We start from the raw sequence: 11,977 nt of genomic DNA, 5'->3' as shown, positions 1-11,977 counted from the left end.
ACAGTCCTAGGAGACATTAAAAAAAAACACCATAGAAAGATTAAAAAAAACAAACACCAGGTTTTTCTCCCCCCAAAATAAAAAATAAATGTATAAACTTGTTTGCAAGCCTTTTCAGGAAGTGCGTGACATCCACCTGCCAGAACTTGTTTCCCCAATCGTGGGGAAATTGGTTAGGGTTGCACAAACACGTTGGATTGTACACCTGGGATAGGAAATATTCCTCAAATTGGATCCTCTCTCTCTCCCTCCCGCCCACCCTCAACTTTTACTGTGCTTTGTGCCTTATAGATGTCACTGACGATTTAGAAGGGAGGGAGTGACGCTGGGTCGCTAGGACAGCTTTATACCCAGGGATAATGAAATGTGACTCTCTTAACTGGTCTTGTGATGTGAGGAAAGACCGGCTGAAGACAGCTTCTGCTTTTGAAGAGGACTCTGTTTACACATAGGTCAATATTCAGTTCGGGGTGAAAAGGTTAGCACTTGACCCAGGAAGTTCCCCCAACGGTGAGTAAAAAATAGCTGTAGTTCCTTCGCCCTCCTTCTCTAACACGAAAGATAAACAAGAATCCCTCTCTTTCTATTGATTAATTATCCTACTTCGTCTAATCTCGGTGCTTCTGCAGTCAAAGAATTCTTCCTAGACCAATCGCTGGAGAGAAATGTTTGGCTAGCCGATTCCAAAGACACTTTAGCAAACCTAAAGAGAGCTGAAATGGTAACCTCAACCACCACCCCTCCTTCCCAAAATATACCGAAGCAAATAAGAACCTGAGATATGAGTATATTTATTACAGAGATTTGTAGGACCCGTAAAATTCTGCTCTGGATTCCATCCTCTATTCCCACAGAACCTCAGAGCCTTGAATGATTGTACAGAAAAAATCAGAAAGTACTAGATCACAAATGACAACTGATAGAACTCAGTGTTAAGTTAACTTAGTACATCAAAGCTTTGTGCATCATGCAAAGTTCCATACACGAATCACATAAAATATACATTCGTTTGGCCATTCATCACATTCAGGAAGTTTGGCTGAAAAGACTTCAAATCCAAGGAAGGGAGATGTGAAAAGAGGGAGGAGGTGTGATCTCCTTCTCATTTTTCTTAATGGTAATATTGGGCTGGGAATAACCCAACACAGATTTTGGGAAAGGAATGGTTGCGGAGATTGCAGGGGTGGGGGCGGGGGCAGACACTAATAAGCAAGGTTCATTTTTTAAAAAAACCTAGTGCAATTTCGACTTTCTTTTCTAGTTCTTTCAAAGAAATATGACTAATCTGTGATTTTTGAGGTATCTGATTGAGTTGAACAAGTTCTCATTCATGACATCCTCACTTTTTCGGTATAAAATCGAATCAAGTTTTGAGAATGTAACCACCCTGTTTTAAGCTCATAATCTATCTAAACATTTCTAGAAAATCCGTAAAAAGATAAATCTCTTGGACAAAGTATTTACAACCAACAAACGCATATCATACACACAAGAAAAAACAGAGACATTAAATTAAAAGATGAACATTTTAGAACTCGTGTAAACACTTTCAATAGTGCATCTCTTCATGGAATTGAGTAGGTCTTCTGTGTCTTTGCTTTGAGGAAAACCTACAGAAATGTCCTTGGGCAACTTTATTCTGGCCTAACAAATTCATATGATTGTTCCCACAAATAGTCTAGAGATGAAAACAGATAAATAAATTCTCCTCCTTAGAACTGAGGAAGGAATAGTGATGTTGAATAAAAGACAACCCTCAGTATGAGAAGTATAACCTATTAAGGCCGCAATCCAGCCAAAGCTTGCTGGAGCTGGATCCCACTGAAATCGATGGGATTTAAATGAGTCCCGACTAAGTCCCATCCCATTACTTTCCCTGGGCTTTAGGAGCGACTAAATGTTGCTGGATTCTACCCACGGATTTGGAAGACAGTTCCATTCCGATCAGGGAGATTTGCTTTCAGATCAAAGGGACTCCAGATCGGACTGTTTGTTTGTTTCCCTCTTTCAGTGCGAGTCAGAAAATAAACTACCTGGAACCAAACTGAGAAGGGCGCGGGGGGGGGGGCGGGGGGAGAGATCAGACAAGTTTTTAAAAGCAATTCGAACACAATAAAATTACACTTCGATTGTGCGTAGGTTGGGGCGGGGACTGAAGGAGGAGCAGCAATGTTCAATTCGAGGTAGTAAGAGTGTCTGAGGTAGAGGAGGCCGGAGAAGGAGTACAAGGGCATGGGCTGGACTTTTCGGAGGACTCCTCTGCCTTTTCTTCATTTCCTGTAGGAGTGGCCGGAGAAATGGGTAGCAAGCCCTCTTTCTCCCTCTTCTTCTGCTTCATCCTGCGGTTCTGGAACCAGATCTTCACTTGGGTCTCGTTCAGCTGCAAAGAAGCCGCGATCTCCACCCGGCGGGCCCTGGTGAGGTATTTGTTGAAGTGGAATTCTTTTTCCAGTTCCGTCAGCTGTTTGGTGGTGAAGTTGGTCCGGACCGTGTTGGGTTGGCCGACATAACCGTACTCTCCTGCTTTCCCTGAAAAACACACGCACACAACAAACAACAACAACAGCAACAACAGGACGCATGTGAATCGTTCACCCGGAGCAGTGGTTTGTAGGTGACACGAATCAATAGACAGGCGCGAGCAGGTAAAACAATAGAGAACCGTCTCTTCGCGTCAAAGTCACGCGATGAACCAATCCTAACCAAGTTTATTCCGAAGTCAGACCGATTGAATTCGCATGGACTAACTTCCCAGTAAGTCTGCTTGCTCGGCATACGTGCCGCCCAGTGCTAAAAACAGCAACTTCGGTAGCTAGCAGGGAAACCTGGGGAGTGAGTGGTTAATGTATGGCCCAAAGGTGGGAGCCCCCCACACACACAGAGAGAGAAAGAGAGAGAGAGAGAGAGAGAGAGAAAGTGAGCATTTCAATCACACCATGACCTTTTCACTTGAAGAGAGCGGTTTGGCTTCAGGATCCCAACCACACCTTTCCCTCCTGATACCTGGGATAGCCAAGTTTATCTTTCTGTCCTTAAAAAAAAAAAAAAAGGACCAAACGCTTCACCTCTAAACTTGTCGAAGTCCGGCGTAACTGATCAGGCAGGTGACTCACCTGTTTTAGGAGGGTTTCTCTTCACCTTCATCCAGTCAAAAGTCTGGGCTGGAGGAGAGGTCTCCGAAGAAGGGGAGGCACAGGTTTCGTGGTGGTTCGAGTGGAGAGGCGACAAGGGGTGGTTGTAACTGGCTAGGGCTAAGTTCTGCTGCTCTTCTCCATAAGAGGGGTGTATGTACTGAGCAGAGCTCGCTGTGCCCCCAGCATAACTCTGGGGGTGCTGGACCAAGGACGACGAGACGTTTCCGCCGGAGTAGAGGGCAGGCGCGCACTGGGGGTAGCCCCCATTAATCTCTGCCTCTTGACTGAGCGGGAAGTGGCTGTAGCCCCCCGCACTGAAGTTCTGCGCACCATAACTGGGGTGCGAGTAGGACATCCCCAGATTGGGATGGTGCTGGTAGGCGGTACCAGTCTGGTGGTGGGGATGGGGGCTTATCGGGACCCCCCTGCCCACCAGGAAGCGGTCGTCCCCGTTGCAGTTGTTGGCACTGACCGCGCACGATTGGAAGGTGCTTGTAATCCCATGGTCGGGGTGGTGGTGGTGGTGGTGATGGTGGTGGTGGTGGTAGGCACGGGAGGAACAAGTGGCGGACTCGCCGTTGAGGATGGGCGGATAATCGAGGAAGGAATTCATCCTCGCCGCGTCCATCTATCACCGATTGACCGGCTCTTCGGAGTCCTGGGTGACCGTGCCAACTTTCTCACTTCCTCCATGGGGGCCAGAAGAAAAATGATATGAATGTACAGTGAGGCGGCGGCCACGTGAGGGCGGCAGCCAATGGCTGCTTCTCCTGCCAAAGTTGCCCTGCTCCTTCCTGGTGATGGATCACCCTGGCTGTGGCATTTAAATTCCGAGCGCTCCTCCATCAAGGTGACGCGCAGCCACCACCGGCACTACCACCTCCCCCTCCCCTCCCCGTCCCCCCCCCCCCCCAGTCAGTGCCTTGGGCTTGGAGAGCCGGGCCAGAGAGGCAGTGCGCGCCCAGGCGCTCAGCCTGCAGCAGCAGCAGCCGCCGCCGCCGCCGCCACAGAGCTGCCGCCGGAGGGGCCTGCTCTTGCGTGGATTTACGGTCGAAGAGGAAGAGCCTGGCTGAGCAGGTAAGCAAAGGCACGACGCGTCCACGGGACGACTTCGCCGGCCGGGCGGGGCTCCAGGCCGAACAGCCGAACCCCTCTGGCCTAAGAAACGTTTTGACGTTGCTGGGAGAAGCCAAAGGCGCGCGCGGGGGTGGTGGATCCCCCCCCCCCGCCTTAGACTGGCATCCTGGTTCGGATCCCTGGGAGGGGGGAGGAGGAGGAAGACCCAGAGCGGCGGCGGCGGGGGGCGGGTGGAGTGGAGTGGGGGGGTTGGTGCATGGAGAGGGCGACGGCGGGAGGACGGGGGGCCGCGCTCTGCCCGTCGCCGCGACTCCTCAGGAGAGGCCGGCGGGCGCGCGCGCACCGGCAAGAGTTAAAAGGCGCCGGGTCCAGCCTCCCGCCGTTATCTGCATGGAAATGAGGCATTTGCTCTCTCAAGGCAGCGCCATTGTTTGCCGCTGTTGCTGCTGCTGCAGGCAGGCAGGCGGGCGGGCGGCAGGGTGCTGGTTGGCTTCATAATGCCCAGGAATAGCGCGAAGGCTGAAGGGGAGACGGCGGGGGCGGGGGAGCCAAGGGTCTGGGCCGGGACGGAGGCGGCTCTGCCGGGCGACTGGGAACTGAACTTTCCGTCCGATCAGCTGCTGTTACGTGCGATTAGGGCAGGAAGCGCTTACAAAGGTTGCCAAGGAAGCTGCCTCAGGTTCTGAGCCATCAGCGCGCCTGTGCAAACTCCTCCTCCCCCCTCACTTTCTTTCCCCCATTTTTTCTGTCTCCCCCTCTCCCTCCCTCTGTCCCTTTCACGCACAACCTTTGTCTGCCTCACCGTCCTTCGCTTCCCTCCCACTCCACCCCTATAGATACACACACACGCACGGTTCAAAAACATGAGATCTAGGGGGATGACATACCAAGAGGTTAGGGGGAGGAGACTGAGAAAAGGGGCGGGGGGGAGGCGAAAGTAATGCACTGCTTCCGAGGGGGTAGAGCACTGAGGGAAACAAATGGCCCGGCGTTGGAAGCGGCCTAATCTGTTTTCCTTGTGATAATTCCTAGTTCTTTTATCACGTTTTCACTCAAGTCAGGGGCGGGGAGAGACACCTAACTTCCAGTGGATTTAGAATTGACCTAAGGGAAAAGTTGGCATTTGGGTCGGTGTTCCCACAGAGGCTTCATCTGCTCAGAAGTGGGGAGGCAGCCAACAAGGATAAATTGCCCCAAAAGCCAGAACAGAGAAATAACTAGGAGGGATGTGAACTTTGCCTTAAGGAAGCTGGAAACAGCAATGCTTGCCCAGCTTCGTGTATTCTTATAAGACAGTTGAAATTAACCTAAATAGTTATCAAGTTAGCATCATTGCATTGATGGATTGTTGTTTCTGTGTTTCTATATCTGCGTGTGTATATGTGTGTGTACACATGCACACGATCATATTTCACTATTCTCCATTAACCTAGAACACTATTTTCATTCCTAAAGTGTAGCAGTCTACCCAGATCAAGCTGTCCACGGATTTAGCTTAACTGTTTTGGTTCTTCAGTACCTACTAAATAATCAAAGGCAAGACCCAGCCTAACTTGATCACCAAGGTAAACATACATTGGATCTGGCTGTGAGACTTGCGGTTTCATGCTTACTTACTGGAAGAACATCTCTGGCATTTCTTGGGTAGAGAGAAGCTCCAGTTTTAAAACACTTCCCTTTGGCTGGAGATCTACACCCTGTTTTCACCCCTTCAGGGTTCTCAGGGATATGCATTGTCTTTTTAAAAAGAAAAGACAAGGCATATCTCTACACCCTTCAGTTTAGTGAGAGGAGAGGTGGGAGACACACACAAGCACACAATTTACCAATGGCCACATTGATTTCCATGGCACCCACAGCCACACAGAGTCTAATCACAGCTACTCAGAAGGACACTGATATTAATGGCGTTCATAGCCAAATCATTGGTTGTGGTATGATTTCATGCTAAAACAAAAGAAAATGTACCTGTAGACTTAGATAAATATTAACAACTTTTGAAGTCAATGTGATGGCTGCCTATCAGCTTTGAAGATAATTATATACATCCTGGGTTAAAAGTAGGCCTTGTTCCATATACCAACCAGAATAGGTGATCATTTCATTTGAGCCCTTTATCACTGGCCCGAAATCAATCAATCAATCTGTCTATCTATCTATCTATCTATCTATCTATCTATCTATACCTTCAGGCATTATTTTCCTGCAAACATTCTCTTTCCCCCATGCCTGCTGTTCCCTTATCCCTTATCCACTTTCCCCCATTTCTCCGCCATTGTTCTGAAGACCTCTTTCCCTTTTGTTATATTGTCTCGGGCCTAGTGCTTTGCATTCTGAAGCCGACACAATCCCTCCGCTTACCAGAATGCTGAAGGGGACAAATTGGGAGGGGGCGAGGACGAGCGGAGAGGGAGGGGGATTGCTTCTTGGTGTGGCGAAGCAACCAAAGTTTGCATCCAAGTCTACTCTCTTAACACACAAACACAGACCCACAGAAAGCCTCCGCGATATGCCCCTTTCCCCCATCTGAGGCTTGCTCCTCGTCCCCCCACCCGTCAGCCTTCACCGCATATCTGCCTTCGTTGTATTAGTTCATCTTGTTGTTCTGAGTGTTGCCGAGCTGTTGGTGTGTTTCCTTTCTCTGATGGCTAGAAATTTTCCCCATACCGTACCTCCCCAGACTTTGGAATTCCGAAATAATTGTTAGGATTCCCCCATCCAACCCTATTATTATTATCATCATCATCATTTTCGTGTGAAAGAAGAACTCTATATCTAGGCATAGTTCTGCTATCTAGGGGGAATCTACTTAAGGGTGTGGGTGGCGGTTGGTTTGTGTCGAAGGATTCTTTTGTTCTAAGAGCTGGATGCTCCCTCACACAAACCGAGGGCTGCCTTGCCTATAAACGAAAACGTTGCAAAATGTACGCCCTGGATGGAATTCCGTGACAAAAAAGAGCGGACTTCAACCCATGCAAAGCAAATCCCTTCCCGCCCCAAAAGGGGGGGGGAGAAAATAAAAGGGTTGGGATTCCCTGCTGCACCTGAAGCTTAGCCAAGCTGTTGTTTTAACAGAGCAATAAAAATGAATTATGACTAACCGCCTCCCAACTTAATGGTTTTAGACGGGGATTCCCAGCCCAAGCAAATACGTAAGAGGATTTTTATTGTGCATGTGTTCCTGCAATTGATCTCTTTGATGACATTCTCATTCACAGAAAGCATTTGATTTATGAGTTTAGGAAGAATTGCATCCAGTCCTTCCAGCTATTACCCACGCAGCTCAGCGCCACCCCACTTACACTGGATGCAAAACAGGCAAGCAAACTACCACAAAAATAAACACACTCCCAGGACAGGACCTAGGAAATCTGTGCCTGTAAAGAGCTTGGGGAGATGTGGGACCAGGACTATCCTGATATCTCTACATATACATATCTACACACACACACACACACACACAGATTCACAGACACTTCTGCTCTCACCTGCTGATCGATTGTAAAACAAAATAACGGGTAATAATCTGAATTTAAGACGGATTAGAGAATACCCACACATAGCACGATTAGGAACACTTTTAGATGGGCCTCTTGACTGTTGCTTTAGTGGGGTCCCTTGCTGGTCTCCTAAAATGTACACATGTTAACCCAGTTTCGACTTAGCTTTTGTTAGGACGCCTTTCCCTCAGCCACCACCAGCAGTACTTTCTGTTCTCTAAACCTATCAGAAATCTCAAAATTTAAATGAATGCTTCATATATATTGCACACAGTTAATTACCATGTTGGTTGTGTGTGTTGTTTTTTTAAAAATATGTATTGTCTGATTTCTTCTCTCTCTTTTAGGTTTCTTTTCTTGGGACCTTTGGACGGCTAGGAATTCCATCAAAAACATACCTTTGTTGGCATTTAAGTACTGGTTCCCTGCACCACTATCCCTTTCAAAGATATGGTTCACAAAAGGAATACTCCAATGCATTCAGTAATAGAAAAAAATAAACTTGTAAATCTCCGACTGTTTATGCAGCAGTCCTTGCAGGGGCAGCCTCTTTCCTTTTGCAATATACTATATCCTGCCTATAATTCAATATTAGTTAAATTGTAGAATAAAATAAAGTATATAAAAAGTATATATATGTATAGCATAGAAACATCTTAATTTGCTTCCATACTTTTGATTGTGATGTGTTATACAGATTAAACGGGGGGATTTTTTTTTTTGTAAGGTTAGTTGCATTTTAGTTTTTTTAATTTGCTTTTGTTTTTAATGTTGAGAACTTTGGAAACAAATAATTTAAAACTGGTTTCCCTCTAATAAATACAGTTCTAACGAAAAAGGACAGAGGTCTGTGACCAAATTCTTTGGCTTTATTTCAGACTAGGGAGGGGAGGGGGAAATACCTCCTAGTGTTATGCATTGAGAGAGAGAGAGAGAGAGAGAGAGAGAAGAAAGGTGCTTGTAGCAAACAAGAATTTATTCTACCAAAAATACTTATGACAACGCATCCTAATGTAATACAAAAATAAAAAGAAAGTGAAGATACAATTTGATATGATCACTTTCTTACAGGCCTTATATATTGCTTTCATAGAAGGACCTAGAATGTGGCTAGGTTAAACAGAACACAACTAAAATGTCATAGGAAAATGACAAAATGGCTCTCCAACACCTCAGGAAGGAAAGTATAAACAGAAAACACCAACCAGGAAAAGGGAAAGAAATCAAATCCAAAAAATCCAAAAACAAATAAATGAGAGAGAGAAAGAGAGAGAGAGAGAGAGAGAGGAAAAAGAAAAGAAAGCATAACCCTTGGCGAATGAAGGTCTGTCATTTCTCAGTAATTCAGATGCTGCAAGTCAATTGTGGTGAGTGTATCTGTAAAAAAGTCAAAACTGTCAGCTGAAATATCTACAGGACTGTCGAGGGATCCTGGCAAACTGGGGGAGACGGCATCGGAGAGCTGTAGGCAGGAATCTGCGGAGAAAACGCTGAAGTCCTGCAAAGAAGGGACTTCCAGGGCCTCAGGACTGTCATTGTTCAGGCCAGCTGCACAGTTCTGAGCCATTGTTGACAGGCAGTTGGGAACAGTGGGTGACTGATGCTGAAAATGTTTCAGATTTTTCTCATTGCTCGTTAAAGGCGAAACTGGGAAACTTTGGGACTCTCCATTGTGGACACTGGGAGCCTGCTGTTGCCCTAGTGCATTCTGCTGAAAAGTGTAGCCTTCCCTTTCCAAAACAGCGCCTGAGACATTGTTGAGGGTTTGCTCGAAGAGCGACTTCTCCTCCTCCTCCTCCTCCTCCTCCTCCTCTTCATCCTCTTCTCCTTTCTCGGGATCCTCCATGCCTTTAAATTTCCCTTCACTGTTTTGATTCTCTTTGCACTGGGTTTGCCTCTTGTGCTTCATCCTTCTGTTTTGAAACCAGACTTTGACTTGCCTCTCAGTCAGATCCAAGAGAGCGGCTATCTCCACCCTCCTTGGTCTGCAGAGGTACTTGTTGAAATGAAATTCCTTTTCCAGCTCCAAAAGCTGCGTGTTGGTATAAGCGGTCCTCAGCCTCCTGGAGCCCCCGCTCCCATTTTCGGTGATCTCAAGAGATTCTGGTTAAAGAAAACAACAACTATTATAATAGATGTCACAGAGAAAGGTGGGGGGAGAGAGAATGCCTTTAGTTTGAGATTTTGAACATCCAGTCCTGGTGAGAAAAGAGTGATGGTGGTGGAGGAAAAATCTTTCTCTCTCTTTCTCTATAAAGCATTAAAAACATCTCAACTGCAACAAAATGGCCGCCTTTGAATGCAGTAAATCCATTGTGTTACACTCATGTGCGCCCGGTCTCTGGGACCCTCTGTTTTCCCCCCTTTAATTCAAGGAACTGATTTGCCTCCATCTCCCAAACCTGCCCATACCCAAGCAAACTTTGATATTAGCCATACAACAATTTATAATTAATGCATCAGCTGCTTAGCTGAGCAAGAGCAATCTATCACTCTTCATTACTGTCAAATATCCCAACTCTAGGACAGCAAGACAAGAGGAGGTCACCTCCAACTCAAATAAATCATCCCACGCTAAACAAGTTAGGGGGGGAAGAAACTTTGCTTGGGGTGGGGGTGGGTGAGTTAGGGGTGTGGGGGGGGGCAGTTGTTTCTGATGAATCTGCCTGTGGATCCCCAGCAGTTTTCCTCCCTGGTTTTTCTTCCTCCAACAACCCAGATTTAGTGCCTTAAGTTAGGAAGGTAACGATCCAAGAGAGGTGGTGATAGTGGTGGTGGTAAGGGAGGGAAAAAATATATGAAATCCTAGAAGGCTGAATGGTGCAGCAAAAGTCTTTCAACTGACCTTTGTGGCTCAGGCAAGCTGGTCCAGTGGCGGAGGCCGAAGCGGGCGGAAGGGCAGTTTTCTTGGAAGCTTTTTTCTCTTTCATCCAGGGGTACTCCGGAGGCTGGAGGGCGCCGGCTGGCACCGGGCTGCCGCTGCTGCCATTCGGGCTGTGCTTGGGGCGGCTGCTGTGGCGAGGGTGGCTGCTTGGGTTCAGGCTGGGGATGGTCTGCTCAAAAGGAGGAGGAATCAGTGTCGAGTGTGAAAGCGTCGAGTTCTTGATTGATGAACTTTGAAATGTATCACCGACAGGGGGAAAAGATGTCAGGCACTCAGCGAGCGATGGCTGACTATTGATAAAACCAATCTCTCGCTCAAATTCGAAATTCATGGCCTTCAACTCGCAGCCCCCTTGGAGAAAAAGTTCCCTCTTATTTAGCGCTTCTGGGAGGGGGAGGGGGGAGCAAGGCCCAGGAAGGGAAGGGAAAAAAAGCGAGGGAGAGAGAGAAAGAAAGAGAGGGAGAGAGAGAGAGAAAAGGGGAAAAAAAATATCATAGAAGATCGCTGGTGGGGTGTTTTTTTTCTAATTCACTGATTACAGCCGTATGGGGACCGTGCTACTATTAAACTATTGAATTCATGGAGACAAGGTTGAAATTGGACCGAATTGGCTGTCACATGATTACCTCTGCCCAATGACAATTTGGGCTTTAATCAAAAGAAGCCACTGTCTGTTTGATTGATCCAAAAAAGTCGAGAAGGAACGCCTCATTGGGGGCCAGAAAGGCATTATTTACACTTTTTAAAAGGGGGGAAAGGCTATCTCCGCCGCCCGCTCGCTCGCACTCGCTCTCTCCCCTTTTGCCTCCTAATCTGAAATGATATCTGGGTGTGAGTGTGTGTCTGTGGTTGCCTGTGTGTTGCTTGCTGCTGCTGCTGCTGGCGCTGCTGCTATGCTCGTCTTGGAGGCTTCTGGCCGGCTTGTGCCCTCCCGCACACGCTCCTCTCTCATTGTTTGGGACTGTCAGGCAAGCGCTTTGCACCTCACAAATCATTTAAGCACCTCCGAACCGACGCCTTGAGTCATTAACAAAGTAATCCATTAATCTTCAAAGTTTTGACACTCCGGGCCCCCGCATCTTAAGCACATCAGAAGTTGCACCCGGCCAGGGATAGCAAGCAGGGACTCTGCTTGGATTGGATTGGGGTTTTTATTTTGTCCCCCCCCCCCTTGAGGAATAGCCACTTCCTAAAATTAAAGCAGCAGCAGCAACAACAATAACAAGGTGGGTCCTCCCTGCCCCCCTGCTCACGACCTGGCATCTTTCTGCATTTCTCCCCTTTTCCGTTGAGTGTACAGTATGGAGAACAATTGGTCGCCGGTCCCTGCGCCCATCCATTGTGTAGACGGAATTTCTCCAACAGCTTCGCTCCTGTGGGAA

At 47.4% G+C, this 11,977-nt stretch overlaps 2 protein-coding genes across 2 annotated transcripts; both read right to left on the bottom strand.

Annotated features, from left to right (window-relative positions):
• Positions 1–776: 776 nt before the first annotated feature.
• Positions 777–3,762, bottom strand: HOXA1 (homeobox A1). Its single transcript, XM_084860448.1, has 2 exons — positions 3,114–3,762; positions 777–2,529 (listed from the first exon to the last, which is right to left on the bottom strand). Exons 1-2 carry the CDS (start codon positions 3,760–3,762, stop codon positions 2,174–2,176), a joined length of 1,005 nt encoding a protein of 334 aa, XP_084716574.1. The 3' UTR covers positions 777–2,173.
• A 4,677-nt stretch (positions 3,763–8,439) lies between these two features.
• On the bottom strand, positions 8,440–11,513 carry HOXA2 (homeobox A2). The gene is made up of 2 exons (XM_084858505.1): positions 10,557–11,513; positions 8,440–9,814 (listed from the first exon to the last, which is right to left on the bottom strand). Exons 1-2 carry the CDS (start codon positions 10,924–10,926, stop codon positions 9,048–9,050), a joined length of 1,137 nt encoding a protein of 378 aa, XP_084714631.1. The 5' UTR covers positions 10,927–11,513; the 3' UTR covers positions 8,440–9,047.
• Between the last annotated feature and the right edge of the window lie 464 nt (positions 11,514–11,977).

This window comes from Heloderma suspectum, chromosome 5 (assembly GCF_057233095.1).
Source record: "Heloderma suspectum isolate Gila_16-S chromosome 5, 16-S_ref, whole genome shotgun sequence".
Classification (NCBI taxonomy): domain Eukaryota; kingdom Metazoa; phylum Chordata; class Lepidosauria; order Squamata; family Helodermatidae; genus Heloderma; species Heloderma suspectum.
This window is presented reverse-complemented; position numbering and strand designations above follow the sequence as displayed.

Excerpts from the sequence above, each read along its gene's own strand:
- HOXA2 (XM_084858505.1), bottom strand. The coding sequence starts at position 10,926 with ATGAATTTCGAATTTGAGCGAGAGATTGGTTTTATCAATAGTCAGCCA. Across the intron at positions 9,815-10,556 it reads AGCTTGCCTGAGCCACAAAG|AATCTCTTGAGATCACCGAA; the intron begins GTCAGTTGAAAG and ends TTCTTTAACCAG.
- HOXA1 (XM_084860448.1), bottom strand. The coding sequence starts at position 3,762 with ATGGACGCGGCGAGGATGAATTCCTTCCTCGATTATCCGCCCATCCTC. Across the intron at positions 2,530-3,113 it reads GAGAAACCCTCCTAAAACAG|GGAAAGCAGGAGAGTACGGT; the intron begins GTGAGTCACCTG and ends TGTGTTTTTCAG.